The sequence below is a fragment of the Cucurbita maxima genome, unplaced genomic scaffold (assembly GCF_002738345.1).
Source record: "Cucurbita maxima cultivar Rimu unplaced genomic scaffold, Cmax_1.0 Cma_Scf00013, whole genome shotgun sequence".
Lineage (NCBI taxonomy): Eukaryota > Viridiplantae > Streptophyta > Magnoliopsida > Cucurbitales > Cucurbitaceae > Cucurbita > Cucurbita maxima.
This window is the reverse complement of record NW_019272029.1, coordinates 1738496-1764505: the sequence shown is the minus strand read 5'-3', so window position 1 is coordinate 1764505 and position 26010 is coordinate 1738496. Positions and strand designations below refer to the sequence as shown.

Sequence of the window (26010 nt, the reverse complement as noted above, 5' to 3'; positions counted from 1 at the left end):
GTTATTTGTAGTGCTCGCCTAAACACTCACATGTATATATGGTTCACAACGTTAACGTTCTATAACCTAGGCTTTGATACCAACAACCTGCCATTTTACACATAATACAATGACAATCTACGAGGTCGTAGACCAAATGTGCATACACATCAACACGAGGTCGTCGGAAAACAATCTCTTGAAGCAAGAAAGAAAACATGTTACAAAAATGGCAATTATTACTTTCATTGATTAGTAAAACATATGATGATGATAATGTATATACCCAAGTTAACCAGAAGAGCTACACAAAAACAGGTTTTGGTCAAATTACCTAAACAAATTGTTAAATTCCTTCCTACAAAAGCATAGAGAATTAAATAAATGAGAGGGTAAGGAAAAAAAAACTATATATGATACAATAGCGGCAATGGCAGGTAGAGGACGGGACGAGGGCCAGCAGGTCGTCGTCATCGACATGGATTTCCATACTTCTAATCGATCCCCGATCTTGCACTCTTTTCAAGGAGCGGAGACGATTTTGGAAATCAAAGAAATGAAAAGGGTAAGGGCAAGAAAGAAACTCTATACAAAGATACAATCACCTCTACATGAAGTAGCTTAGAGACATCTTCTTCCTCGACCCGCCTTCTCCGTAGAGGTCGTTCCATTGGAGGAGCTCGTTCATGTTTGTCGACTCCGATGAGACGCTTGCACACACCTAACAAACAACTCATTGACTTAAGGTCATGGAACAAAGAACACTTGCAAGTCATAAAGAAAAACAAACCAACCTGCTCATGTGCAAATCTGAAGTCCTCCATTTTTAACGGCCGAACGTCAGTGCTGCTATATAGCGCCGGTATCGGTTTGTTGTCGGTCAACGCAGAGATTCTCTCCTGTAATTCATGAACGGAACTCGAAACACAGATTCTTTACAAGAGATCAAAGAAAACAGAAGGAATGATAGGCTAACCTTCTTCTCCTTGTCCAAAATTTCTCTGATGGGACAGTGTGCAGCGGTGACACAGAGATTCTGCAACCAAGGTAAAAGATTAGCATATTCATCAGCTTTTCAATACAACAAGAACAAGAAATATAACCTTTAAATCACTTCCAGAGTATCCATCAGTCATATTTGCAAGTGCCGGTAAATCAACATCAGCGGCCAGTTCCTCTTTGGCGAGTATAACTCTCAAGATCTTCTCTCTATTTGGGGCATCTGGCAAGTTCACCATCAATCTACAAACAACAGTCACATATGTTCAAGACGAGAAAGATATTGATTAACAACACTGCCCACGAGCTGGTTTAAAGATATCGATCACCTTCGAGGAAGTCTCCTAATCACGGCCTCGTCAAGATCAAATGGTCTATTGGTTGCAGCCAGTACGAGTACACGTTCTTTATCCTTTGTTCGTAACCCGTCCCAATTCACCATAAATTCATTTTTCATTTTACGCATAGCCTCATGTTCTCCTGGATTTTCACGTCTTCCTAACATGCTATCGACCTCGTCAACAAACACAACACTTGGAGCAATTTTACTTGCTAGAGAAAACACAGCCTTTACGTATTTTTCACCCTCTCCGAACCACTGCAAAAGAAACACACACACAAAGACGGTGCACAATGTTTACAGAGAGTATCCAAGATTACAGAACTAGAGCCATTACAGAAAGAAGGGGTTTGTTTTTTCGTTCTTTGTTACGACACACGAATAGCCCATTTGTACCTTAGAAGTAATGCTTGACATGGAGATGTTGATAAAGTTCGCACCCGCCTCCGTTGCAACAGCTTTAGCAAGCATTGTTTTTCCAGTACCAGGTGGACCGAAAAGTAAAATACCCTTGCAAGGCTGCGATGAAAGACCAATATAAAAGTTGCATAGCCACAGGTCAGCAAGCCGTACAATGGTCCATATTTGTGAGAACAGGAAAAAAAAGTGCAAACCTTCGTTAACTGCCCTTTGCAAAACAATTCAGGTCTTTGTAGAGGAAGCATCACCAATTCCTTCAACGTGTCCTTCACGTTTTCTAAAGCACCAATGTCTTCAAAAGTAACACCGATGTCACCCGGTGGAATAACATCGGCGAGAAGTTTCTTTTCAAACTCATTCTCCGTGACGACATCCTAAAATTGTTCAAACACACTTAAATTTAGATTTAAGAACCCATTCTCCGTGTCGAAAGATCCGATGTTCTACAAGATTACCTTGAGCGACTTCTTCAAGCTCTTGTTCTCGCTCTGAAGACCATGCCAAATGTTCAACCCATACTCGATGCTGCAGCATAGAACAAACCAAACCACCATGAACACAATAAAATAATGCAAAGCTTCGTTTTCTTAGTGGTAGTTTGTTACAACAATCCGATGAGGCCAAGAAAAAGTAGACGACCTTTCTGTAGAAAGGATGAGTTTGGCATCCTTAACCAACACTTCAGAAGAACGCATGAAATGATGACTCAAAGCCCAGCCTACAACTTTCTCAACAGCTGTTAAGAGAAATACAAGAGCAGTTTCAACTTTTAAGTTGAACCCAGTAACCATAAAAAAGCGTTTACAAAAAATTTTCCGGGTATACGAACTTTCAAGTGTTAGTGCTTGATCTTTGGTGCAGAGAGTGTCGAGGTTAGGGCAATCCAAACCAATCCGATTGAGAACCTAAACCACATTAAATCCATGAATAAGAAAAGTAAAAAAAAAGGGCATTTACATGCAAAAAGAGAATTTAGAAGCAAGATGATCGCGCAGCACTCACCAAGCGGATGCTGACAATATTTGCCTGTGTTTTCAAAGTTTCGGTATCACGTTCCAATTGTTGCTTCCACTCTGAAAGTAAGGCCTCATCCTAACAACATTCCAAAAAAAATCATGTTGAATTCAATAGACAAAAGCAGCAAGACAACCGAACCAGAAACAAGATCATAGTACCTGTGGAAGTAATATGGTCACTTTGTTCGGGAAGAGTCGACTAAGTTGTTTTGTTGCTTTTGGAGTTTCTTTGTTCCTATCATGCAATCTCCCAAAATTATCCTGAATACAGAAACATTATAGATACAATTGAATTCATAGGAGGTAACGAAATACCACAAGACTATTGAACAAAAAAAAAGGACGGTCAAAGTTAACATACCGGAAAAGCAAGATCAAGCAACGCGGTTTGGTTGCTTCCAAACTTGGTAAATAGAAGACCACCAGGATGGGACTGAAAATATACGGTCAGGTAGAAGAGGGATTAAAACGAACCGAACATACTCTTAACGGAATAAAGGGGGAAGGAGGCAACAAAAATGCCCTGCTGACCTTTTCTTTACGATTATCCATATGGGTGTGGGAGCCAAGAACAACAACATTTCCTGGCAAATTTTCAAGCCTACCCTTTAGAATAGAGTAAGCATCTGAGTGCCCCACCATTGCCTTTTCTATGTCTTTGACAAACAATATTAATGGGCTGTTTCTACTCTCATTTGAGACAACCTACATGGCCAGTGTTGCAGTGAGTACCAATAGAAAAAGAAACATAGCTCCATAGTACCTCAAAAACTTAGGGTAATGAGTACCTCAAAAACTTCATCAATTGCAAGTTTATCATTATCATCACCTCCAGGACCATCCAGGCGCAGTAGATGATTAGCTGCAATGTCGGTTTAGAACAATCATAACACAAGCAGAGTTCTAGCCAAAATATAAATGAAATATTGCAGATGGAACCCAAACAAGAGAAAACAAGTAGGGAAGAATAACCAGAACAAAAGAAGCCATGATCTTCTTCACAAAGGCCACCTAGATCGTTACCGTCTGGAATTGATTTGTCAAACCTCACCCCTATTTTTGAGGATCCATTCTCTTCAAAAGCAAGGACAACTTTCCCGCGACAACCATAAGACGGTCCCCTGCTTAAAAAAGAAATGAGAACGGAAACTAAAATTAAAAGAATAAAAGGAAAAAAGAACCTTCACATAATTATGAATGGTTGTTAAACAGCAAAGAGGCCTTCACATAAGACAAAAATATAAGATATCTGAAGAAACAGCATAACTGGTGGACAAGAAGAAGATCATTTCTACAACACTTTTTCTATGTATGGAAAAATGATGGCAGAAAAAAAAAATAGCCTAAAAAAGGAGCAGAAATTTACAAATGTAGAAGTTTACAGAAATAACATTTAATTACTTCTAAAAACCTACGACCAACAATTATCCAGAGCTTTCAGATCATCAGACACTAAATACAGTGCAGGTGGAGGAATTACCTTAGAGGACAACTTTGAAGAGGAGGTGAAAGTGCAGAAGATAAGGTACCAACAAATTTAACTTTGTCACCTACAAATTAATGAGAGGTTCATAAGATCGTGGGTATGACAGGTGGGAGACAGGTGGGAGACGGGGGATGAACCAGTGGTGGCAGCAACCATATCACATAGTAACTAAAAAGAAGATACCTGTCTTAAAAGCAGTGGTCTTTGATGAAGCCGTGGATGTTTCTTGTTTCGGCAAAGCCTGTGAGCTTAAGGTAGATCCACCTGCAATATCAGCCTCAACACTGGAAGTTGGTTTTTTGTTCTGTGAGGCTGCTGCTGCTGCAGCAGCAGCAGCAGCAACCTGAACAGCTCTTTTAGCAAAAACAGATGTCCGTTCAGCCCTCGAACTATCTTTTACAATATCAGCATCCTTGGGGGTCGGTGCCTGAATTCATTGACAAACTTTAGTGACACAACCTGATGAAGGCATGTTAGCAAGGGTTCAAACACAAACATGAATTGAACAACCAAGCCTGGGATTTACATGTCAAAGTACTTTAAAGCTCGAGAATAAAAAATATTATTTCCCCTTTCCTTTCACTCCTCAAAGTCAAGTACGTAATTTACCACTGGTTCACAAGATTACACAATTTAATCTCACCTCTTTCACACTTGAAGAGGCTTTACAAGTTTATGAAATGCATAAAGGGACAGATAAATGACGTTTCAAGAAAGTTAATGATAGAAGGTAAAAATTTGAATCTTACGCCAGGCAAAAGAAGAGAATCCACAATCAGTAATCTAGCTCCAAAATGCCGAGCAAGTGCCTTCGTCAAAGTTTCCTGGTATATTTCTGAACCTGTAAGCATTCAAGTAATAAACAACCCATGTCAAGTAAACAAATCAGATGGAAAAAAAGAAATTAAACTACAGTTTAAGGGAGAAAAGCTGTGCCAACCTGCAGGTCCAGACAAGAGGATACGTGGGCTCGAAATAGGAAGGTCTGAAGCATGCTTTACAAATTTATTACACTTCAAGTGAATGAACATGGATGCAATAAGAACATTTTTTGTGGTATCACTGAAAAAAGATGTAGAGTCACGTAAAGATTTAGAACATATCGCAGTCCGTATGTACTTCAACACAAAATTTAATAGAGTTCCAGATTGTTATTCTCAATACGTTAAATGTGCTTTTGACTAATAAAAAAAATTGTCATCTTTTTACCGTGTTGAGATATATATCAATTGAGTATTTTTTTCAAATTTCAGAAAAGAAAACACTTAAATAGTGCCAAAATCGTTATAAGAGACTCCAAAATGCCATACCGAGATGGCACCTATGGTCAATATATATAATAAACAATTGCAAGGCAAAGAATGAAAAGAAAAAAGGAACAATTATTAAAAATTGACAATTTGGGAATCATACTATCACCTTAGATAATATGGGAAACTCTCAAAAGAAACATCAATACTGTCAGGTTTAAGAATGCCTTGTTGTAATCTTTCTTTAAATGCTTGACGTCGAGTTGACATCGGCATAGCAGGAGGGTTGAAATCCTTAAAGAGATTCCCTATATCCCTTTGTTCATCAAGAATCTTGGAAATGCTGCCACTTAAATTAAAGTCAGGAGATGCCGAACCAGCTAGCATTTGTAAAAGTGGCCGTAATTCATGAGTTGCCCCAGGGACCTCCCCAATTTCTGAATCATTACAAGCATCTAGTCCAAGCCTATCAAGACTGGGGCTTTCAGTTGCAGAATGAGGACTCGGTTCGATACTTTTGTCCATAGATGCCTCACCATTTATGTCATTGTTATTAGTACTACCATCTTTCAAATTAATGTCTGGATTCTGATTATCTGACACTCCACAAACAGAGGGTAACTCCACATCTTCATTGGATTTAGCAGATGGGGAAAGCAGAGACAAATCTTTCTGAATATTTGAAAAAGATGCCAATATGGATGCGCCAGTGACAGCTGAGGCATCCCCAGACCTTCCTTCAAAATGAATCCCCTTAACAGGAGCACTATGGGCTTCTAAAATGTTTACAGAAGGCAGACCAGAAACAGCAAAATCATCACTAGTGAGCTGCTGAAATATCTGAGGGTTACGTTAAGGAATTTATTACAGATACGCGCTGTTGCATGTAAGAAAGGAAAACCAATGTTAGAAGAAAGAAGAAACAAAAAGGCTACACTTGCCAATAAGGTTATATTGCAACATTCCAAAAGGATACATAAGCATGTTTTCCAGAGGAAGTGAAGACGACCTCATCACCTCCATTTAAAACTACGCTTGAATTTTTTTGAAAAATCTTGCCATTAACAATGACAGCACCTTTGCCTCCCGTGATTTCGAGTAAAGCAATGGAAGAGTTCCCACGCTGTTGCAATATAAATGACAGAATGAGAAGTAAAATAAAGTACAACCACGCATTCCAGACAAAGAAAAGAAAACAAATTAAGTGAAAGAAATCTAATTTCTCTAACCTTGATGTGCCTCAGCTTACACAGTGTTGTACTAACAGATGGATCTTTAAGCCATAAATTACACTGACGACTTTGACCGACAGTGAACAGAGTGCCACAAATAACTAAGTGTGGATTCTGCAGAAGCATAATCAAAGAGTCAGCTGAGAGTAATTAATCTCAATATTTGAAGTTATTAAACCAAAAGGGGCTACGAAAGCATATCATAGATGAAGATTTTAGTGGAGCGGTTGATTGCCAAATCAGAAGCCACACCTTTATAGTTAGTCTCCAGAGCAAAAGGATAATATTACATTAGTTACCATCCTAGGTGGAAAACAACCCAAAATAAAATAATAATTTTAACCCCTCCTTGTCAAAATTACAAATTTATCATGGATAGAAAAGACGTTTCCAATTGATGAGGGATGTAGAACGATAGGAAGTAAAATATTAGACTGTTGACACCAACATGGTCGAAGAGTTTTGTATAAGTCTGTGTTTTTTCCACAAATATTCTTTGATTTCTTTCTTTCCACCTATTCCAAAACAAAGCCATGATGATGTTTTTCCAAAGTATGGCTTTTTAATTCTTGAAATGGTGGTACGTTTGGGTCATGTCCAGTAGATCCTTTACCTCCCTAGGAAATGTGAGATGTCATCTGAATATATTAGGAATCATTATCCATAAATTTTGGGCATATGTACCTTGCATAAATTAGTGGAATATATTGAGAATCGTAATCCATAAATTTTGGGTGTATGTACCTTGAATAAATAAGTGGGTTTGCAACTTGTTTCCTTTCTTTTCTTGCATAATGGACACCCATGTAGAGAAAGAGTAATGTAAACTTTTTTTTTCTTTTTTTTTCTTTTTTTTTTTTTTTTTTTTTTTTTTTTTTTTTTTTTTTTTTTTTTTATTTTCACTTGTGCTAATGACTTTATGCATTATTTTCCAAAAGAACTTCACCTTTTTCGAGTGGTCTCTTTTTCCATACCGTCTTTGTCAACGTGGGATTTATTACTTCTACTTTTTCTCCATGTCCATCCTTAAAGATTTTGTAGAGAAGACCCCATCAGCATTAGGGAGAGCCAAGTCAATGAGTCTCCTTCATTTGACAATACCACTGAAGCAAGGTCAAGCCTTAATTCGGACCATTTTGTTGCTTCGTTATCCTTTAAATTCCTACAAAGCTTCAGGTCCCATAATTTGTTGCAACATTCCCCGTTTCTTTGATCATGGCTTTTTTGTTATGAGAGAACTGTACAAAAGTGGATAACGCAGGGCTAGCATTGTGTTTTCAATCAATGGGTTGGTCTAGAATGATGTGCTTCCTCCATCACCCACCCTATGGCAAATTCAGTTGGTGATGAGGTTTTGATGTTTCTTTATGTACTTCCCAGGCCTTTGTAGAAGATGGAAGGGTGATTTTTGTCTGATATAGGAGTATACTTAGCCTTTATAAGATTTCTCCCCAAGGCATTTTCTTAGTGATGAATATCTCCGATTTTTGTCTGATATAGGAGTATACTTAGCCTTTATAAGATTTCTCCCCAAGGCATTTTCTTAGTGATGAATATCTCCATATCCATTTTGCGAGGAGAGCTTTGTTCTTCATCCTTTTCTGTGGGGAGGTTCATAATATTCCACCAAACAAGGTGTGGGCCATCTTTCCACAAATAGTTCCTGAATGATCTTTTTTTATATCCGAAACCACTTTTTGTGGCATTCGAACATAGACATGGTAAATGGAGAGGTTAGATAATATGGTCGGTATTTGGGTGAGTCTTCCGCCTTTTGAATATAACATGATGACCATGTTAACAGCCTTCTGTCTATTTTTTCAATAATAGCCTTCCAGAGAAAGAAAAAAAAAAATTGCAGTTTCCTTTTCAGGGTAATCCTAGGGACATATTTGGTCATTCTCCCTTTTTACAACCATATACACTAGCAAATTCTTCAATAATCTCTGTGTTAATATTGATGCCCATAATCTCTGTTTTTTGGAGATTGATATTTTATCCAGAGAATCTTTCGAAGGTTTTTACCGTCTCGATCATGTTTTTATGGAAGAGACATCTACCAAGTCAAAAAATCAGAAAAGAGAAATATATTATCCACGAACTAAAGGTGATTGATGTTAAGCCTTTGTTACCTATTTGAAAACCTTTTACCTGCCCTTCGTATTCTGCTTTTGTCAGTAGGCAACTGAGCCAATCCATTACCATGATGTAAAAAAAGGATAGTAGGTTCCCTTGTCAAAGACCTCGTGTGGCATAAATCTTACCTCTCAGTCTCCCATTGATGATGATGAAGAAGTTTGTGGATGAGATGCATCCTTTTATCCACCTCCACCATTTTGAGCCTAAGCCTTTTGCCACAAGAATGTTTACGAAGAAAATCCAATCAACATTGTCGAACGCCTTTTCCAAGTCAAATTTGATGATTACGCCTTTTTATTTCTTTCTTTTCCATTCATCTATGAGTTCATTTGTCATGAGGGATGCATCGAGATATTTCATCTTCATTTACTAAACTTCTACCTTGTGTCAATAGAATTTCCATGATGGTACTCTTTAATTTCTTTGTAACCAGGCTACAATGGAAAATTTTGGAGTTTATGCCACCCTCCTTTAGCCACCGTTTCTTTCATTTTTGTCTCAAAGATTGCTCTTCCTTTGCTGCCAACAAAATAAGTTCTGCTTTCAAAGTTCTTTTTTTTTTATGTGAGTTGAACTAGTGTAATAGAGTCTGTTTCCTCCATTTGATCAAGGAGAGCAATCTCCGTAAGCATTTCGTTTCTTTTTGTGAAAATACAGCCAAAAGCATCCATGTTCCATTTCTTTAAGACTTCTTTTAGTCTTTTAAGTTTGTTCGTAAAATTGTGCCCCAACCATCCACGAAATGACATATTCTTCCACCAATATTCTCCCATTGACAAAAAATCATAATGGTTCAGCCACATATTCTCAAAGCGAAAGGGTGAAGGGGCCCACTTACAGCAACTCATGTAAAGTAGGATGGGATAATGATCAGATGTAGGTCTATTCAATCTTTGAACACCAGCGTTAATGAATTTTTCAAGTACGCCTTTTGTGGCTAGAAATTTGTCGATGAGTGTCAAGGTGAGTGGAGATTTGTTGTTTGACCATGTATAGAGACCATTACTGAGGGGAAGGTCAATGAGTTCAGCTTATCTTATGAAATTGTTTTAGTGTCTCATGCCTCTGGTGACTTTTCCACTGAATTTTCGTGTGCCATCAAGAGATATTGAAGTCACCAACCAAAAGCCAATTCTCTATACATAGGCAAGATAGGTCCAGTAATTCCTGCAAGAAGAAAGGTCTTTCTCGATATCTACCGGGGCTATAGATCCTTGTTATCCAAAAATGTAAGCATCGGCCAAGGTAATATGTGGTGTTAAGGTGTAAAGCCTTGGTGACTTCAGAAATTATCAGAGTTGGGTCATTCCACATAATTAAGATCCCCGATGTACTTGAGGCATCCAAAGCTAACCAACCAATATGTATGGCACTCCAAAAAGATTTATCCATCCAATGATCAACATAATTCAATTTTGTTTCTTGAAGAATAACTATAGTGGGATTGTATTTGAGGAAGGCTCTCTTTTGCCAAACTCCCCAGCTTTTAACATTCCAAGAGATGATAATCATGAGAGGTAATGACCACCCAATTGTGACTTGTTCGATTTCTCATAATTGATGTTTGAAAGGAGGCCATCAATCTCTATAGTCAATTAACTCAGTTTCTTAGCCATATTAGGAATAGCCATGATACACATGTGGCGTTCTTCTAGCCATGGTACCAAGATTAATAATCATCAAAAGTTTGGGGGAGGCCTTTTCTCAGGCTCTTGGCCATCACTTACCCTAACTATGTTAGGGGAAGGGATCAGTCTTACACACCTACTATTCCTACTTGCGATTAAATTTAACTTCTTTGAATGTTAGGGAAATATAGGTCCCACAAATAGTAAATACTCCAATTATAAATGCCACTTTCTAAAACCTCCTCGAAGGCCGAAACACCCTAAGTTGTTCCAAAGAAGCTAGACTCCTTGTTGTCATCTTTATTCAAACACTCCACCACTTGCACAGACTTCCTTCTCTAATTAAAATGTCGAGTATAAAAGTCCCCTAAAAAAGGTATAGAAAAATCTGAATGATTCCTCGAACATCAACTTGAATCTACTACACATTTTCATAGGATATCTAAACTAAATCATCATTATCAAAAGAACCTGTGAATTAGTTCCTTAGCCATTCCTTCCACTCTTGCAACTTGTTAAAGAAAACGTTCCATTCATCAAAATTTTATCGGTATATTTTAGCCACACAACTTATTAGTCAAAACCTTTCGACGCCATCATAGCATGTAGGTAAAGGTAATCAAACATCCATGCTCCGTTCATTTCATTTCACATTTCCAATGAAGCAAACCAAAATTGATAGTTCATATGGAAAACCCTGATAAACTTTGAGGAAGGTAAAAAAAGAAATAACATGTAATTGAGAAAGAGGAAGAATAGAGGCAACTCTCCTGCCGCGCAGCAATTCACAACTTAGCTGATGGTATAAGACTCCAAGACAAACAATTGCAAAAAACATAGGACACACAAACCAGACATGCAGATGTTTCAAACAACTACTGTTAAAGATGACAAGCTAAGAACAAACAATTATATAGCAAGAGTCTACCTGAGAGCACTGGGAAAGAAGTTTTCCCCACGCAGGCTTCGAATTGGACTTCGTCATCCTCGTCGTGCGCTTTTTGGTGCGATTGAGCAAGGTAGCCACAACCGCCTTAGATTTCTCTGCATCGGCTGTAACATCACCTAAATTCCATACGAATTGTGAAATTGATCAAAATCCAATTCAAACCCAATATCCCCAATAGATTTAACATCAAACACCTAGGTCCAAGCAATCGAACTACATGCATAAGACAACAAATTGGGAAGGCACCTAAAGGTAGCGGCGTCATGATAGCCTCGCCTTCTGCTTGAAGATCGTGCGAATCCTCAGGAACAGCCTCATCACATACGTTGTTGACCTTCAACGAATCAGTATCGAACGGATCAGCTGGTTGTATGACTGGGTCTACAGGTTCAACCCCAGATTCCTCAACTGGAATCAAAGGCTCAACAGGCGGTGCGCTTTGAACGTCCTCCGTAGACGACGATGCCTCAATAACCTACCGTTAAAACAACAACGGATCAAAAACCCATAAAACCAAACCCCACACCTAAATCCTAACCAAAAACCCACCAAGAAACAATCGGAAAAAACACAAATCAGTGGCATGCAAAACCCAAGACCCAAGAACAGAGAGACATCAGAAGAAAGTACCTTAGATCTTTTGGAATTTGGAGTGCCAGAAGGAGGGGGAGAGCCATGGGATGAAGAGAGAGAACGTTTGGATAAAGAACTACGCCTTGTTTCAACCATGGTGATAGAACAGACGTAAAAACTTAGATGGGTCTGTAAATTGATCGCTGTTTCTTCCTTCTTCTTCCCTCTCCGATTGAAGAACGACTTCTGGGTGTCGATAAAAAGAAGAAAAAGAATGAAAAACTGTAAGAGAGGACCGGGAAGAGGAAGGGAAGATGATGGTAGAGATCAGTTAAGTAGGCCTCTGGATTCTTACAAATATTTTATTCACCTCATGAGAAGAAGAATGATTAAAAGGGAGATGGAAAAAAGGGGTGTATGTGGAGGGGGTGGGGAGTTGGAAGGGGATTGTTTGGTTGGGCTCTAAATTATAATTGTGGCCGATCGGTGAAGTTGGATGGATTTATTAGCATCGACTTTGGTTGGTGTGTCTCAAATTTCAATGGACCAAATAAATATTAAATCCTTTCTATTTGATGTTCTAATCAAATTGCCTAGTGCCATCTCTTCTCTTTATATACTTTTTTTTTTAATTTAACCATTAAACCGGTAATCAGCTCAGCAATTCTCTGTCAAACCTACTCGACATTTAAGATTGTCGGAAGTTTGAGTTTTCTAAAATGTTGCTATAATATGTATTATGGATCGGTATAATTATTTTAAATAATATAAAGGAACGAGTGAAGTAAGTCATCGTTTAAGTAGGAGAGAATATCATGACTTAACTTTGGAGAGAGTATGCTGTGATTTTCACATTGTGACAGAAGCTAACAACCCGCAAGTGGTCCTGATAATCCAACCCAACCCAACTTCGAAATAAATTATTAATAATTAAAATTTAATTAGATAAATAAATCATATAAGAATATCTTTGGATGGTGTTGATATTTATTATTATGCTTTTTGCGTCCAACATTTATTGCTACATCTCTTCAATGACTATTATTGGAGGATTTCTTTAGTCTAAATATATAAACATTAATGATATCAAATAATATAAATTATAACTAATCTAATTTTTTTAAGAAAATAATTAAATATTAATACATATATACACTATCCAAAATTGAAGGCAATTAAAAAGCAAAATATTACATTCGTTAAGATTTGGCCCAGACGATATATTGCACGTGGTTATTAATTTTATATTTTATTTTTAAATGACTATATTCAATATAAAAATAAGCCAAAATAAAATAAATAATTCCAATCTCTACTTTAATTGCTAATTTTAGTTTATTCCTTTATTATATTTGTGGATGTGAGAATTGGACCGGTTAAAGTAAGGTCTTGCACGATTTATAGTGTTAAACGGATCATTTTAAGATAATCTACTGATTTCCTAGTTTGTTACAAAATTTATGATTTAATGGTTTGTTACAATGTAATCCTCATTATACACATCTATGAATATAGGTCACAGTGTCATTTAATCTAACATAGTATCAGAATCATGCTCTAACTTAGTCATGTCAGTAGAATCTTCTTCGAAAGAACTCCAAAAGAAAATGAGTAAGCATAGTAAAAAATGATTAAGACTCCAAAAGAAGAGGAGTCGAGCCTCGATTAAGGGGAGACATACTTTGTTTGAGTGGAGGTGTTGATAAAAGTCCTACGTTAGCTAATTTAGGGAATGATCATGAGTTTATAATCAAGGAATACTATTTCTATTGGTATGAGACATTTTGAGGAATCCCAAAGGAAAGTCCTGAGAACTTATGTTCAAAGTGGACAACATCATACCATTGCAGAGAGTCGTGTTCATCTAACATATAGTACTATGCTCCAATATGCTCGTGTTTACGTTAGTACTTAAATTAAGATAACGTTCTATTATATTTCTAGTTACCTACCATGTTAGTTGGAGTGTAGTAGATAACGTTATGCTTCGACTATTAATTACATAAATATTTAATTACATATAAAATAAATCTGTGTTTAATTGCACTATAAAAATATTTAATTATTCTTAAAATTAACTGATTTATACCGAATAAAATTTATATGAGGTCGACATTACCCAATTTTAGTGTAAATTTGTTTGGAAATTTAATATTTTGCTAAACACCTTTAAATAAAATTAATATATTAAAATTTTAAAAGTTATATATATAAAATTAAAGATTTAAGATCGAAATAAACAAAAAAAAAAAAAAAAAAAAAAAAAAAAAAAAAAAAAAAAAAAAAAAAAAAAAAAAAAAAAAAAAAAAAAAAAAAGTAAATTGGAAATATATATATATATATTAATAAAAGAAACCGCTTCCCTCACAGAGGTTTCAGAAACATCACTAATTTATTGTCCCGAGTTTCGACTCCCGAATTCTGATAGAAAGCTTACAGGTGTGCTCCATAGTTACACACACAACACCGACACCAACACCATGGCTTTTTCCCCTTTCCACCGCATTCTCTTCGTAACAGAACTCTTCTCCTCCCTGGGTCTCCATCTCCACTTCTCTGATTCAGCTCCTCCCAATCTCCCCGGATAATGGAGGTGATCGGAAACTGCTTGGGACCGCCGAGGTTGAGAAGAATCCAGAGAACTCTCCGCAATTTCAAGCTTACCATCCTCTGCCTCTTCCTCACCGTCGTTGTCCTCCGCGGCACCATCGGCGCCGGTAAGTTCGTCTCCTCCGAGTGGGACTTCATCCACTTCCGTGACCGCTTCCCCTTCCGCAACCGTCTCCTCGTCGAGCATCAAACGACGTCATCCACCGGTGGAACCGACAAACCCTACCGACTTGGTCCGCCGATCTCCGACTGGGATGAACGGAGGAGGAAATGGCTTGAAAACAATCGCGGATTTCGTCATTTCACCCGCCCGGGTAAGCCTAGGGTTTTGTTGGTTACTGGATCGTCGCCAGAACAATGTGAGAATCCGATTGGAGATCATTACCTGTTGAAATCGATTAAGAATAAAATTGATTACTGTAGGTTACACGGAATCGAGATTTTCTATAACCTAGCGGTCTTGGATGCGGAAATGACTGGATTCTGGGGGAAGCTTCCGTTGATACGGACGCTTCTTCTATCGCATCCGGAAGTAGAATTCATATGGTGGATGGATAGCGACGCAATGTTCACCGACATGTCGTTTGAAATCCCTTGGGAGAGGTATAGAGATTTCAATTTCGTAATGCATGGTTGGAAAGAAATGGTGTACGATCAGAGAAGCTGGGTTGGGCTGAATACAGGGAGTTTCTTGATGAGAAACTGCCAATGGTCGATTCACATTCTGGATGCGTGGGCTTCAATGGGGCCGAGAGGGAAGATCCGAGAAGAAGCAGGGGAAGTCCTAACGAAAGAGCTGAAAGACAGGCCAGTCTTCGAAGCAGATGATCAATCCGCCATGGTTTATCTCCTTGCAACACAGAGAGAAAAATGGGGGAACAAGATCTATCTAGAGAATTCATATAATCTCCATGGATATTGGGAGGTTTTGGTGGACAAATTGGAGGAGATGAGTGGGGGAAATCGGCCGTTGGTGACTCATTTTACAGGGTGCAAGCCATGTGGGAAAGCTGGGGATTACCCTGTTGAGCGATGCTTGAAAGCAATGGAGAGGGCGTTTAATTTTGGGGATAATCAGATTCTCCAAATGTATGGATTCATCCATAAATCGCTGATGAGGAGAAGAGTTGAAAGGATTAGACGGGTAACTGAGAATGAAGTTGGATCGATTCAACCAGTTCTTTCCCCTGCTGTGGAGGTGGAACCACCTTCTTCTAAAGGTATTTTGTCTCTTATTAGATGAACCTGTCGCTTGTCGGTTCCTTTTTTTCAACATTGTTCATAGACGTGTCAGGAATGTGTTCTTTTTCAGAGTATGAATTTATTAGGTGGAAGGTAAAATGTATGTTTTTGTTCCAAACTCAAAAAGACATTTTAGGGAAGCCGAAAGCAAATCTATTCTATAAGAACTTATGCTAGCAAATCTATAAGAACTTATGCTATGGTATGATGTCTTCTTCTCAGATCTAAGGGCTTTATTTGAACTTATGCTATGGTATGATGTCTTCTCAGATCTAAAGGCTTTAATAAAGCCCTGAGAGCTTAAGTTTAAAGTGAACAATATCATACTATTGTACGACTATATCGTATTATTATGGAGAGTCGTATTCATTTAAGCATTGGAACATAAAAATTTATAAGAAATTTTTTTATTGGAATTTTTGAATACGTACAGTAACATTTGGTAACGAAAAATGTGAGATTCCACGTACAGTAACATTTGGTAACGAAAAATGTGAGATTCCACGTGATTGGTAGAGGAGAACAAATCATTTCTTAATTGCAATTGTCCAGACCAAAAATACTAAATAAATAAATGTGTAAAATACTATTTAAAAATTTAGGCATATTGTATTTTTATTTTTAGTTATATAATACTCCTATGTTTTTAAGTATAAAATATTATTGCAATTTATTAGGATATTTTGCACTTTTTTTAATAGAAATTGTATTTAAAAAATAAAATAAGCCAATTCACACATATTGAAGAAAATTAATTTGGTTACAAAAATTCAAATTATTCGAGGAATAAATCTTAGGGATTTTTATACCCAACTTTATTTTTCAACAAAAACAAAAACATGGAATTTAATAAATTTTGACCATGGTCAACCAACTGTTTATTTAAATATTTTTATATTGTTTTATTATAATACTATCAGATAAACTCGAATAAATTAACCCGATGCTTATTGACTTTAGAAGAGAATAAAACTATTAACGCAAACAACCATTCAATTCACAAGCGAAAAAAAGTCCCAAACAAAACCCACAAGACAAAACCCCATATTATTCATTACTAGACCTCAAACAGAAACCATTGTGAGACTCACGATAGTAAGAAAAACAGACCAAACCAAACAAGGTCTAACCAAGTCCGCCGCAATCCCGTTCACTCCCCGGAACAACCGGTCACACCCAACCAGCGTCGCCGTCTTCCCCAAACAAGCCACCGAGCCTAGCCATCGCGACCCGGCTCCGAGCACGAGGCCGTACCACGCCATGCACAGCACCAAGTACAAAGTGTAGAGATACAGCGCGTTGGGCTTAGCTTGGAACCCGCCTTCAGCCCAGAACAGCCAGCTCGAGATGCCCATCAACAAGCTAGAAGCCAACGACCCCCAATTCACGACCCTTGCCGATGGAACCCAGAAGGGTTTGGTGGCGGAGGGGTAGTAGTTTTTGGGTTTGGAAAGGAGGAGGATGGAGAGGAGGGTGACGGCGATGGGGATGGAGACTGCCACAGCTAGAGACTTCAGGCCTCGTTTGGCGATGGCCTTGTTCTTTGCTCTCTTCGTGCTAACCTCGTCGGCGGCGGCGGGGACGGCGGGGGAGTCACCTGTTGTTCGGTGCTTAAGCTCGGTGGAAGCCATACTTTTGTCGGAGAATTACAAAATGGGAAAAAGAATAGGAGATTTAAGGAGGTGGAGGAGTGAGGGAGGAGGACACGTGGAAGGAGAGGAAGATGAAAACGTGGACAAAACGACATAATTATATCGCATACAAATATATGTATGTGACACGTAGCTAATTTTGAAATTATGCTCTATTTTGTGTACTTTAAAAAAAAGTTAACGGCATTTAATAAACATTTAACTTAGCGATTAAGATATCTATTTTTTCGATTTTAGGGCTCAAATATTGGGGTGGAATAATCATCAAAGTGGTCCAATTAGCGTTAGGGCTCAAATAGCGCGAACGTGAAGTAAAATCCACGTTGGTTAAAAGCCCACTTTGCAGCCCATCAAAAAATGGCGATTTCGGTCGGCCTGCTTCTCGGACCAGCGCCGTGTACGTCAACAGACTTGCAGGTCTGGGGACGGAGGGCAGCTCGACGACGGGGAAGGCCATGGCTGCGAAATCGGTGAAACCTCCGCGCAAATTAGCCAATTCCCGCCACAATTATTGTCGAAATCCGAAGCTCGCATTTGCGTTATGTTTGATCTTGGCCGATGCTATCCTCGTTGCCCTTATCATCGCATATGTACCCTGTAAGATCGAATTTCTACTCATTTCTGTTCTTCTTAAAATGGATTTTCGATATATCCTTTTGACGCCATTGATTGTTTGGTTCCAGATACTAAAATTGATTGGGACGCTTACATGTCGCAAGTAAGTCTTGTTAGTAGTAGAATTATAACATTAATTTGCTTAGAATTTCAGAACTATTCCATTATTTTGTTCTAAGTAGAGCATTTCTTGGGCATTAATGGCCGTTTGTTTGATCTTGTACTATTGGCCTTACATCTCTCTGGGTGGGTTTAATGGGTTTTACATCATGGTATTATTTTCAAGCAGGTAAGTGGTTTTTTGGGAGGGGAGAGAGATTACAGCAAATTGCAAGGAGACACTGGACCTCTAGTTTATCCTGCTGGGTTTTTGTACATTTATTCTGCCATACAGCATGTCACAGGAGGAGAGGTCTATCCAGCGCAGGTAATACTTTGTCCTTGTAGAGATCAAGGAACTGTCATTTACCTTACTGATTTTTTGTTATTTCATGGTTGTTTGTAAGAACTATAATTAGGTGACTTGGAAAAATTAACGATACCGTGTTAAAAAATCTCGAAGAGGCGGTTTGGGTGTTTTTCTGTTGTTTGGGTCCGGTTCAACGTTTTTAAGGGTTGGTTCGACCGGTTCGTGATCCTCGGGAGCGGTTCACGTTAATTTCAAATTATTAATGTGCACGAACTCTTGTTCTTGTTCAAAAGTTGCCGTAATTTGTTTTAAACATCAGTTCATTCATTAGAATATAGGATTTTATTGATTTATTTATTTTTTTCATGTGCTAAATTCTGGGAATATTGTTTTCGTTCCTGAGTGGTAATAAAATTCTATTATTGCAGATTCTTTTTGGTGTCTTGTACATTATAAATCTGGGAATTGTCTTATTTATCTATGCGAAGACTGATGCGGTAAGCATTTATGTTCGTTCATTTTTCTTGTTCTACTTCTTTTATGCTGCAGAATATAAATTAGGTGCCTTAACACAGCTTAGCAGGCAATATAATAGTCCTTACAGCCTTGACCTTATCGGAGACTAGCACCTATTACGTGTAGAAAGTAGTAGTATATCTTCGATGGCAACAAGTTGTTTAATCTTCAAATTTTTTCAAATTGATTGCTTTCCAGCTTCCATTCTGGTCTTTTTGCTTACTCTCCCTCTCCAAACGAGTGCACTCGATCTTTGTGCTCCGACTCTTCAATGATTGCTTTGCCATGACTCTTCTTCATGCTGCATTGGCCTTAGTTCTTTTACGAAGGTGGAACCTTGGATTAATCATCTTCAGGTATCATTATCTCTGTTATAGTATTATCTTAATTTTTATGTTATCACTTTTAACATCTCATTATTCCGTTTCTGCAGTTTTGCTGTTTCCATAAAGATGAACATTCTTCTATATGCCCCACCTTTATTACTTCTGATGTTAAAGGTAATTCTCGTTATCGTTTTTATTGTTTACTTACCTTAGTTTCCAAGTTTATTTTTGTTCAGATTATTTGTTAAGACAACTCAAACTATGTTACAGGCTATGGATATCGGTGGAGTGATAATGGCTTTAGCTGGGGCCGCCCTTGTGCAGGTGCTTTGCTTCCTATTTTAACTTTGAATTTCTTCAGCTGAGTGTCTTCTGAGTTAAAAAAGTGCTTTTAACTTTGAACTTATTTATGGTATTTCTTGACATATGATTATTTTCCCCATAAGATTTGTTTCATAAGTGCTCTCAAGTTTACCATCAGTAGCTAGTACATAATCTTTCTTTTCCATACGGACTGTTGGACGAGTTTAATTTTTTAAAATTGCTATTTACTTCATCTTCGAGGATGCATTGTCATCTATTTACATTTGCTCGATCAACGTTTTTGCAGATTCTTTTGGCGCTTCCTTTTATAGTTTCACATTCATTTGAATACATATCAAAAGCTTTCAATCTTGGGCGCGTCTTCATCCACTTTTGGTACATCTCACTTTACTTCCAAAGCGCTGTCATTTTTTAAGAACATCTTATACCATATTTATTGCCATCTTCTAAACGATAAAAGATAGTTGATTCAGATCATCTTTATTTGTAATTTTGTTTCTTCAATTCGAAGTGTTTGTGCTTTGATGTATTAGGTCTGTTAACTTCAAGTTCGTCCCCGAGCCAATATTTGTGTCAAAACAGTTTGCTGTTTTGTTGCTGATTGCTCACCTGATATTGTTGGCAGTTTTTGCTCATTACAAGTGGTGCAAGTAAGTGCTTTAACTACTGACAATAAAGTAGAAACTAATGTTATTATGGTGATAATCTTCTATTTGAGCCTGTTAGAAAGGGAAGATTTACAGAGAAAACATTGGGCCGTTCAGTGGGTTATAAGTCTTATGAATGCATTAGTTTATCTTCTGGAGCATTTGCAGCAATATTTGAGATTTGTTCATTTTCTTCCAGGCATGAAGGTGGGCTTTTGATTTTCATCAATTCATGGTTTCTCTCTATTAAACTTAGATTTCCCAATAACAAGTCATCCTTCAAATTACTTAAGGAAGAACGTAAGTTGGTACTAAAACGATGTTTGATGTAAATTGTAATATGTCTTATTTCCTTTGCTCGATTCATCTAACTGTTTCATTGGCTCAGATGTCGTAACAACGATGTTTGTCGGGAATTTCATCGGTATTTTGTGTGCTCGATCATTGCATTATCAGTTCTATTCATGGTAAGCTGAGTAACTCAATCCCTTCACAATTAATGGAAAAGGATGAATTATCTCGAACCACCTGTTAACGACTGCATCTCATATTTTTACGAACACGCCATCCGATCCTCAAGCAATGGTGTCGAAATTTCATTTGAATAATATTTGATTATCACGTTCATATAACTCATCAGATCCGAAGCAGTGCGGTATGAGCTCTAAACGTCATATTTGGTTATGCTGCAGGTATTTCTTTTCCCTTCCATATCTGTTGTGGAGGACGCCGTTTCCTACATTATTACGGTACGTAGCTAGAATAACTCGTCCTTCTTTTCTGGATCAATTTGGGCGCGTACAATATATCGATATTGTTTCCGTTTTTTGCAGTTTGGTTCTGTTTGCAGGGATAGAGTTTTGTTGGAATGTCTATCCTTCTAATATGTATTCCTCCATCTTGCTTCTAAGTCTTCACCTAATTTTGCTTTGGGGTTTGTGGTGTGGACCAGCAGAGCATCCTTATGTTCACAGCGAAGCATCAGATAGGAAACAAAAATAAAAAATTCAAGCTCTTCATCTGTGTAGTATCATTACCATTATAGACTGAATTGCATAGAGTTTACATTTTCCATATTTGATTTTCAGCTAACTTTCTCGTGTTACTTTCATCCCGGGAATCGTTTGATACCGTGGGGGAACGCGATCAGGTCAACTTTGGGGTGTCGAGCATCAAATTTTAGGCTAATTTAGTTCGAGTTTTTGCCCTCTGTTATTGTCATCTTGGAAATGGAGACACCCTTGAAAGCTGCTGTGTTTACTTGTATTTAGTAGGTTTTATTCTTACGACTACTTTTGTAACACAATTGAATCATATTTTACTTAGTTGTGCTTGGGTTCTGGAGTTCTAACATGAAATTACTGTAATTTGAATTTGAAAAGCAATCATGTTGGCTTTAGTTTGAACGTTTCCCAACCCAACTGCCTCTTTTGCTTTCTTTCACAACATGACAACAATTTTATAGCAAAGTTATAAGATTTTCAAATTTTGAAAATTTGAATGTCATGCCTCCAAAACTTTTCACTCGTTCAGAAATGAAAAGACTAAAATACCCTTTGGATTGTATGAAACATGAGCTTCGTGCTTTGTATTTCCTACTACCAAAATGGTCGTTTTTTTTCTTTATAATTATCTTTTCTAAAGAAACAGTTTCAATTCAATTTTAGCCTCAGCCTCGTTTTTATAGTCATTCTACCTATGTAGTAGAAATTTTATGAAATTTGATGATATGCTAATTGAGATATATATATATATTTTGTTTAAAGAACTTTGAAAAAAATTAAATTTGCTTTTGAATTTTTTAAAGAAATTAAATTTTGACCATTTAAATCTAAATCTGTACAAAATTAATGTGTTCATCACATTTCACAATGATGAATGGCAAAATGGTAACTTTGTAGAAAGTTGGGGCGAAATGAGCATCACTTAAGCAAGCAAGACAGCCATTCGCCACATTCTTCTTTCGCATTCTTCACCCGCTAACCGGACGATTGGGCATCGCGAGTTTTAGCATTATCTCCCGATTGTCTCTTGAAGATCCAGTTTTGCAGTTATGGTGAGCGTTTCCCCCTCTTCAACTGTTGAATGTCATTTCTCTCGTGTTTTCAATTCGCATAGCTTAGTTGTGAAACTTTTGATGGAATGCGAAATCCCTTCGGGTTTCCTTATTCTTCTGACATGAATTTCTGTCGTAAATTTTATTCGCTTGGTCGTCAAATGATTCTGTTCAGCTTTAGTTGTTCAATCGTCTTGTAACCTTTTGCTCACTTTGAACAATGCCCATTAGATCACCTAGGTTTTAGATACTAAAGGTTGGTTTGGGGTTCGGTTATTGGTAACTTTCTTGTGGGGTTCATGGCTACAACATCATGTTTTCCCTAGGATTCAACTTTTGAATCGATTGATGGTTCAAAGCTTCGTCTCCTCGTTAATGTGATAATGTGTTAAGATTTCAATCTCTCTGGGATCTTTTAAAAAGCTGCGGTTGTTGATTTGGTCGATGTCTGCATGCCATGTAATATGGTGTGGTTTTGAAATTGAGAGACCGAATCTTCTCGATAGTGTGTGGAATCCTTGTGTCTTCTCGATAGTATTTGCTTGTGGATCCTCCCTTTTTCATATGATTGTCTTTTCCTTTTGTCAAATCCCTTATTTTTCTCATGGGAGGATGAGCACACTTGACCATATCCAAATATTGTCTTCTGCCCTTCTAGGCCCTTATGGTGCAACGTGAATCATGTTCTAAGGGGGGTTCTTAGTTTCCTGAGTCAATTTGGGACATATTTTTGGAGGCTTTGGTGCCAAGTGACCCGTATCAGTTCGGATAAGGCTTTGACTTAGTAGGTCTTATTCCACCCGTTTCGAGATAGAGGGATGTTTCTTTAGCATGTTGCTTTCTTTGTGGTCTTATGGAATATCTAAGCTTGAAAGAAATAGAATGATACTTGTGTATGGAGAGTTCTAGGGAGGAAATTTGGGCCTTGGCTAGGTTTGCCTCCTTCTAGGTCTTGGCTACTAAGGATTTTTGCGATTACCCTTTATCCATCATCCTTTTGAGCTATAGCCCTTTTTTGTAATTTTGTATATTGTTAACTTTTTTTGTTTTTGGGTCTTTTTGTATTGCCCTTGTATATTCTCTTAGTTGTGGCTGATTGCTTTTGGGAGGATAAAGATCATTTGACCGTGTCCAGGAACCAAAACATCAGTTTTCTAGGTTTTTTTGATCACTGTTTTATCTATAGATTGCTACTGATTTCTATTCCCATATGATTTTAACATACCCGAATCAGACTGTTAAATGTAATTGTCAATACTGAAGATGTTTGATGCTTGATCTTAATTCTTTTTCGTCACCCTCCACCTCCAGTGGTTCTTATTTGTTTGACTTATTATTGTTCATATTATTTGGCTGGTTTGTTTTTGTACCATTGTGTGACAGTATGAAATACACGTCTTACTCTTTTTGTCCTGCAGGATGGGCATGACTCTGAAGATACGAAGCAAAGCACGGCTGATATGACGGTTTTTGTGAGTTCATTTTCTCTGTTTATCCCCATTTGATAGTCAAGCCTACGTTATTCAAAAGGTTGATGTTATAAAGTTTGTCATTTCCCTTTTGACGTATACTCTTGTTCTGTCTACAATTTGATTCCTAAGGCATTCTTGATTGTTTCTTGCTGGTTTATCGTTAAATTGGTATTTACTCCTCTTCTTTTTTCCAGGTGCAAAATCTTCTTCAACAGATGGTGAGTTTCAGTTTAGTGCAAGTCTCTGGCAGAGAAGTTTATGTCTAACAAAATCTTTTTTATGCAGCAATCTAGGTTCCAAACCATGTCTGACTCCATTATCACAAAGAATATCCTTTCTAAATAATTCTATTTATTTTTAGCATTTCTCTAAAGTTGTAATTATGATGATTAATTGTTTCCGATACGCTTGGATACATGTTGATTTTTGAGTTTTGCGAAATAACTCGTATATTTATTTATTTGTTTAATAGGCTAGATGGTGCAATTTCTGAGCATTATCATTTTCTTTCACTCTATCAAACAATGATCCGGTGAACGTTATATCACAATTCGTTTGACTTTCTAGTACAGCTTTTGGAAAAGAAGTAGATTGTAGGATAGCATAGCTTTATTGTAATAACTTATAGTAAACAAGCTTTCCTTAACTTAAGAGTATACTCGATGAGATGGGGAGCCGCATAAATGAATTGGAGCAGAGCATCAACGATCTAAAATCTGAGATGGGTGTTGAGGGCTCACCGTCGCCGATGACTCCTTCAAAGTCGAGTGCAGATGAAGTGAAGAAAGATGAAGGTTCTGCCTTGAAATAGTTGAGAGTGTATGCTTTATTGTTGAGTTTGATAACTTGCAATATTCTCTTTTTGCTATTGCCTTTGTGAAATTGAAGCCAATGCTTAGGATGAAACAGAAAAGTGCAATATGTTCTAGACTTGTACTTGCTATTTCTGCATGATTTCTTATTGATAATATAGTGATGATTATACTCTATGATGACCTCATACAACTACTGCTCATCTCTGGTAACAAAAGTAAAACACAAGTCGTTAGCTTCGGCAACGAGCAATAGCACTGCAGCCACGGTTGTAGGGGTTAGCCTCAGCACCTGGCTGGCAATTGTAGTAAGATGCTCCTCTGCGTGAGCATGGCACCTTGTTGGCCCTGAGCGCATCGTAGCTTATGTAGTTTACATCGGCCAATATGCGTCTATTGATTTCGGAGTCCATCTGAAATTCAACGTCGTCCATCATGCAGTCTGCCATGGAGCCATGACAGGTAGCTAGAGGTCGATCGAGGACCCAACTCGGGCCTTTTGTGGTGGTGGCCAATACTGCAGTGGAGAAGACGGTCAGGAATGCAGCGATGAAGCAAAATGGAAGGAGAAAAGAAAGCTTGGCCGCCATTCTTGCTTTATCTGCTATTCCTGGTATGTCTGTACAACCCCCTTTAATCCTTTATATTGATATGCAAGCAAGTTGGTTGGAATTGGTCTTCTGATTTTTGTTTATTATTTATATTTGTTTTGTTTTGATCTATAAAAATTGTCTCATTAATTTGGCTCTGTCCATGAAATGAAATGAGTTGAAAAATAGATTTATTTACACTCTTTATTTTCAAGCCAAGACTTATTAAAAGTCTGAAGACAGGCTGGAAGCTTTGATTTAAATAATAAAATACTAATAAATCAATGATTACACACTAGTATATATACTAAAAAAAACAGGTTAATCTCCTATCATACCTTATTTTTTAAAATATTGAAAGTAGACTTTTATTATACCTAATTAATTTTAGTATTTAACATTAATATTGGCATAATTAATAAGCCATATTATTTATATATATCCTTGTATATTTGGTTCATTTTTGCCCTTATACATTCGGCGGGCATGTATATTTTCGTACCAAAATGGTCACCTTTTAAGTTGGGACGAGAGCATTTTAAAATGAACAAAAGTTGAAAGTACAGAGACGGGAAAATATAAGCTATTATAATATTCTTATTAGAATAATAATAAATAAGAAAAAATAAAAATAGATTGATCAACTACGCCAAGTATAATATAATTTCACATTTCATTTTGGACTTCGCATTTGGTAGGCTTAATCTCCTCGTGCATTATTATAATCC

The 26010-nt window shown here is 37.4% G+C and overlaps 5 protein-coding genes across 6 annotated transcripts; 3 read left to right on the top strand and 2 right to left on the bottom strand.

The window, feature by feature from the left end:
• Window positions 1–200: 200 nt before the first annotated feature.
• Window positions 201–12476, bottom strand: LOC111488805. The gene is made up of 26 exons (XM_023136717.1): window positions 12069–12476; window positions 11685–11913; window positions 11418–11554; window positions 6720–6836; window positions 6467–6613; window positions 5660–6330; window positions 5181–5302; window positions 4990–5081; window positions 4424–4667; window positions 4235–4304; window positions 3727–3875; window positions 3543–3616; window positions 3286–3459; window positions 3116–3187; window positions 2914–3015; window positions 2741–2830; window positions 2568–2643; window positions 2378–2474; window positions 2194–2263; window positions 1933–2112; window positions 1715–1837; window positions 1308–1576; window positions 1083–1221; window positions 956–1015; window positions 774–878; window positions 201–700 (listed from the first exon to the last, which is right to left on the bottom strand). The coding sequence occupies exons 1-26, from the start codon at window positions 12165–12167 to the stop codon at window positions 587–589; spliced, it is 3822 nt and encodes a 1273-aa protein (XP_022992485.1). The 5' UTR covers window positions 12168–12476; the 3' UTR covers window positions 201–586.
• Window positions 12477–14400: 1924 nt separating this feature from the next.
• LOC111488808 (xyloglucan 6-xylosyltransferase 1-like) lies at window positions 14401–15981 on the top strand. The gene has a single exon (XM_023136719.1). It carries the CDS (start codon window positions 14599–14601, stop codon window positions 15862–15864), a length of 1266 nt encoding a protein of 421 aa, XP_022992487.1. The 5' UTR covers window positions 14401–14598; the 3' UTR covers window positions 15865–15981.
• An 805-nt stretch (window positions 15982–16786) lies between these two features.
• Window positions 16787–17523, bottom strand: LOC111488809 (translocator protein homolog). The gene has a single exon (XM_023136720.1). It carries the CDS (start codon window positions 17492–17494, stop codon window positions 16928–16930), a length of 567 nt encoding a protein of 188 aa, XP_022992488.1. The 5' UTR covers window positions 17495–17523; the 3' UTR covers window positions 16787–16927.
• A 383-nt stretch (window positions 17524–17906) lies between these two features.
• Window positions 17907–21737, top strand: LOC111488806 (dol-P-Man:Man(5)GlcNAc(2)-PP-Dol alpha-1,3-mannosyltransferase). The gene is made up of 13 exons (XM_023136718.1): window positions 17907–18112; window positions 18199–18233; window positions 18420–18557; window positions 18968–19036; window positions 19254–19411; window positions 19489–19555; window positions 19652–19705; window positions 19992–20080; window positions 20239–20355; window positions 20552–20652; window positions 20741–20819; window positions 21045–21101; window positions 21186–21737. The coding sequence occupies exons 1-13, from the start codon at window positions 17971–17973 to the stop codon at window positions 21352–21354; spliced, it is 1275 nt and encodes a 424-aa protein (XP_022992486.1). The 5' UTR covers window positions 17907–17970; the 3' UTR covers window positions 21355–21737.
• Window positions 21738–22240: 503 nt separating this feature from the next.
• LOC111488351 (heat shock factor-binding protein 1-like) lies at window positions 22241–25412 on the top strand. 2 transcript variants are annotated; one of them, XM_023136050.1, is made up of 6 exons: window positions 22241–22408; window positions 23827–23880; window positions 24075–24098; window positions 24166–24208; window positions 24540–24674; window positions 25134–25412. In XM_023136050.1, the coding sequence occupies exons 1-6, from the start codon at window positions 22406–22408 to the stop codon at window positions 25160–25162; spliced, it is 288 nt and encodes a 95-aa protein (XP_022991818.1). In that variant the 5' UTR covers window positions 22241–22405; the 3' UTR covers window positions 25163–25412. The 2 variants fall into 2 exon arrangements, with proteins under 2 accessions (XP_022991818.1, XP_022991819.1); XM_023136051.1 differs by lacking the exon at window positions 25134–25412 and having other exon boundaries at window positions 22244–22408; window positions 24540–24869.
• The last annotated feature ends 598 nt before the right edge of the window (window positions 25413–26010 follow it).

What these genes read in the sequence shown, in the direction of transcription:
- LOC111488805 (XM_023136717.1), bottom strand. Translation starts at nt 12,167, where the DNA reads ATGGTTGAAACAAGGCGTAGTTCTTTATCCAAACGTTCTCTCTCTTCA. An exon ending in AGTTTCCCATATTATCTAAG is followed by an intron (nt 5,303 to 5,659) that starts GTGATAGTATGA and finishes ATCTTTTTTCAG; the next exon opens with TGATACCACAAAAAATGTTC. An exon ending in TCAGATTTGCACATGAGCAG is followed by an intron (nt 701 to 773) that starts GTTGGTTTGTTT and finishes GTTGTTTGTTAG; the next exon opens with GTGTGTGCAAGCGTCTCATC.
- LOC111488351 (XM_023136050.1), top strand. An exon ending in TGACTCCATTATCACAAAGA is followed by an intron (nt 24,209 to 24,539) that starts ATATCCTTTCTA and finishes TTAAGAGTATAC; the next exon opens with TCGATGAGATGGGGAGCCGC. An exon ending in TGAAGTGAAGAAAGATGAAG is followed by an intron (nt 24,675 to 25,133) that starts GTTCTGCCTTGA and finishes TCCATCATGCAG; the next exon opens with TCTGCCATGGAGCCATGACA.
- LOC111488809 (XM_023136720.1), bottom strand. Translation starts at nt 17,494, where the DNA reads ATGGCTTCCACCGAGCTTAAGCACCGAACAACAGGTGACTCCCCCGCC.
- LOC111488808 (XM_023136719.1), top strand. Translation starts at nt 14,599, where the DNA reads ATGGAGGTGATCGGAAACTGCTTGGGACCGCCGAGGTTGAGAAGAATC.
- LOC111488806 (XM_023136718.1), top strand. Translation starts at nt 17,971, where the DNA reads ATGGCTGCGAAATCGGTGAAACCTCCGCGCAAATTAGCCAATTCCCGC. An exon ending in GGGACGCTTACATGTCGCAA is followed by an intron (nt 18,234 to 18,419) that starts GTAAGTCTTGTT and finishes ATTTTCAAGCAG; the next exon opens with GTAAGTGGTTTTTTGGGAGG. An exon ending in CATTATCAGTTCTATTCATG is followed by an intron (nt 20,820 to 21,044) that starts GTAAGCTGAGTA and finishes GTTATGCTGCAG; the next exon opens with GTATTTCTTTTCCCTTCCAT.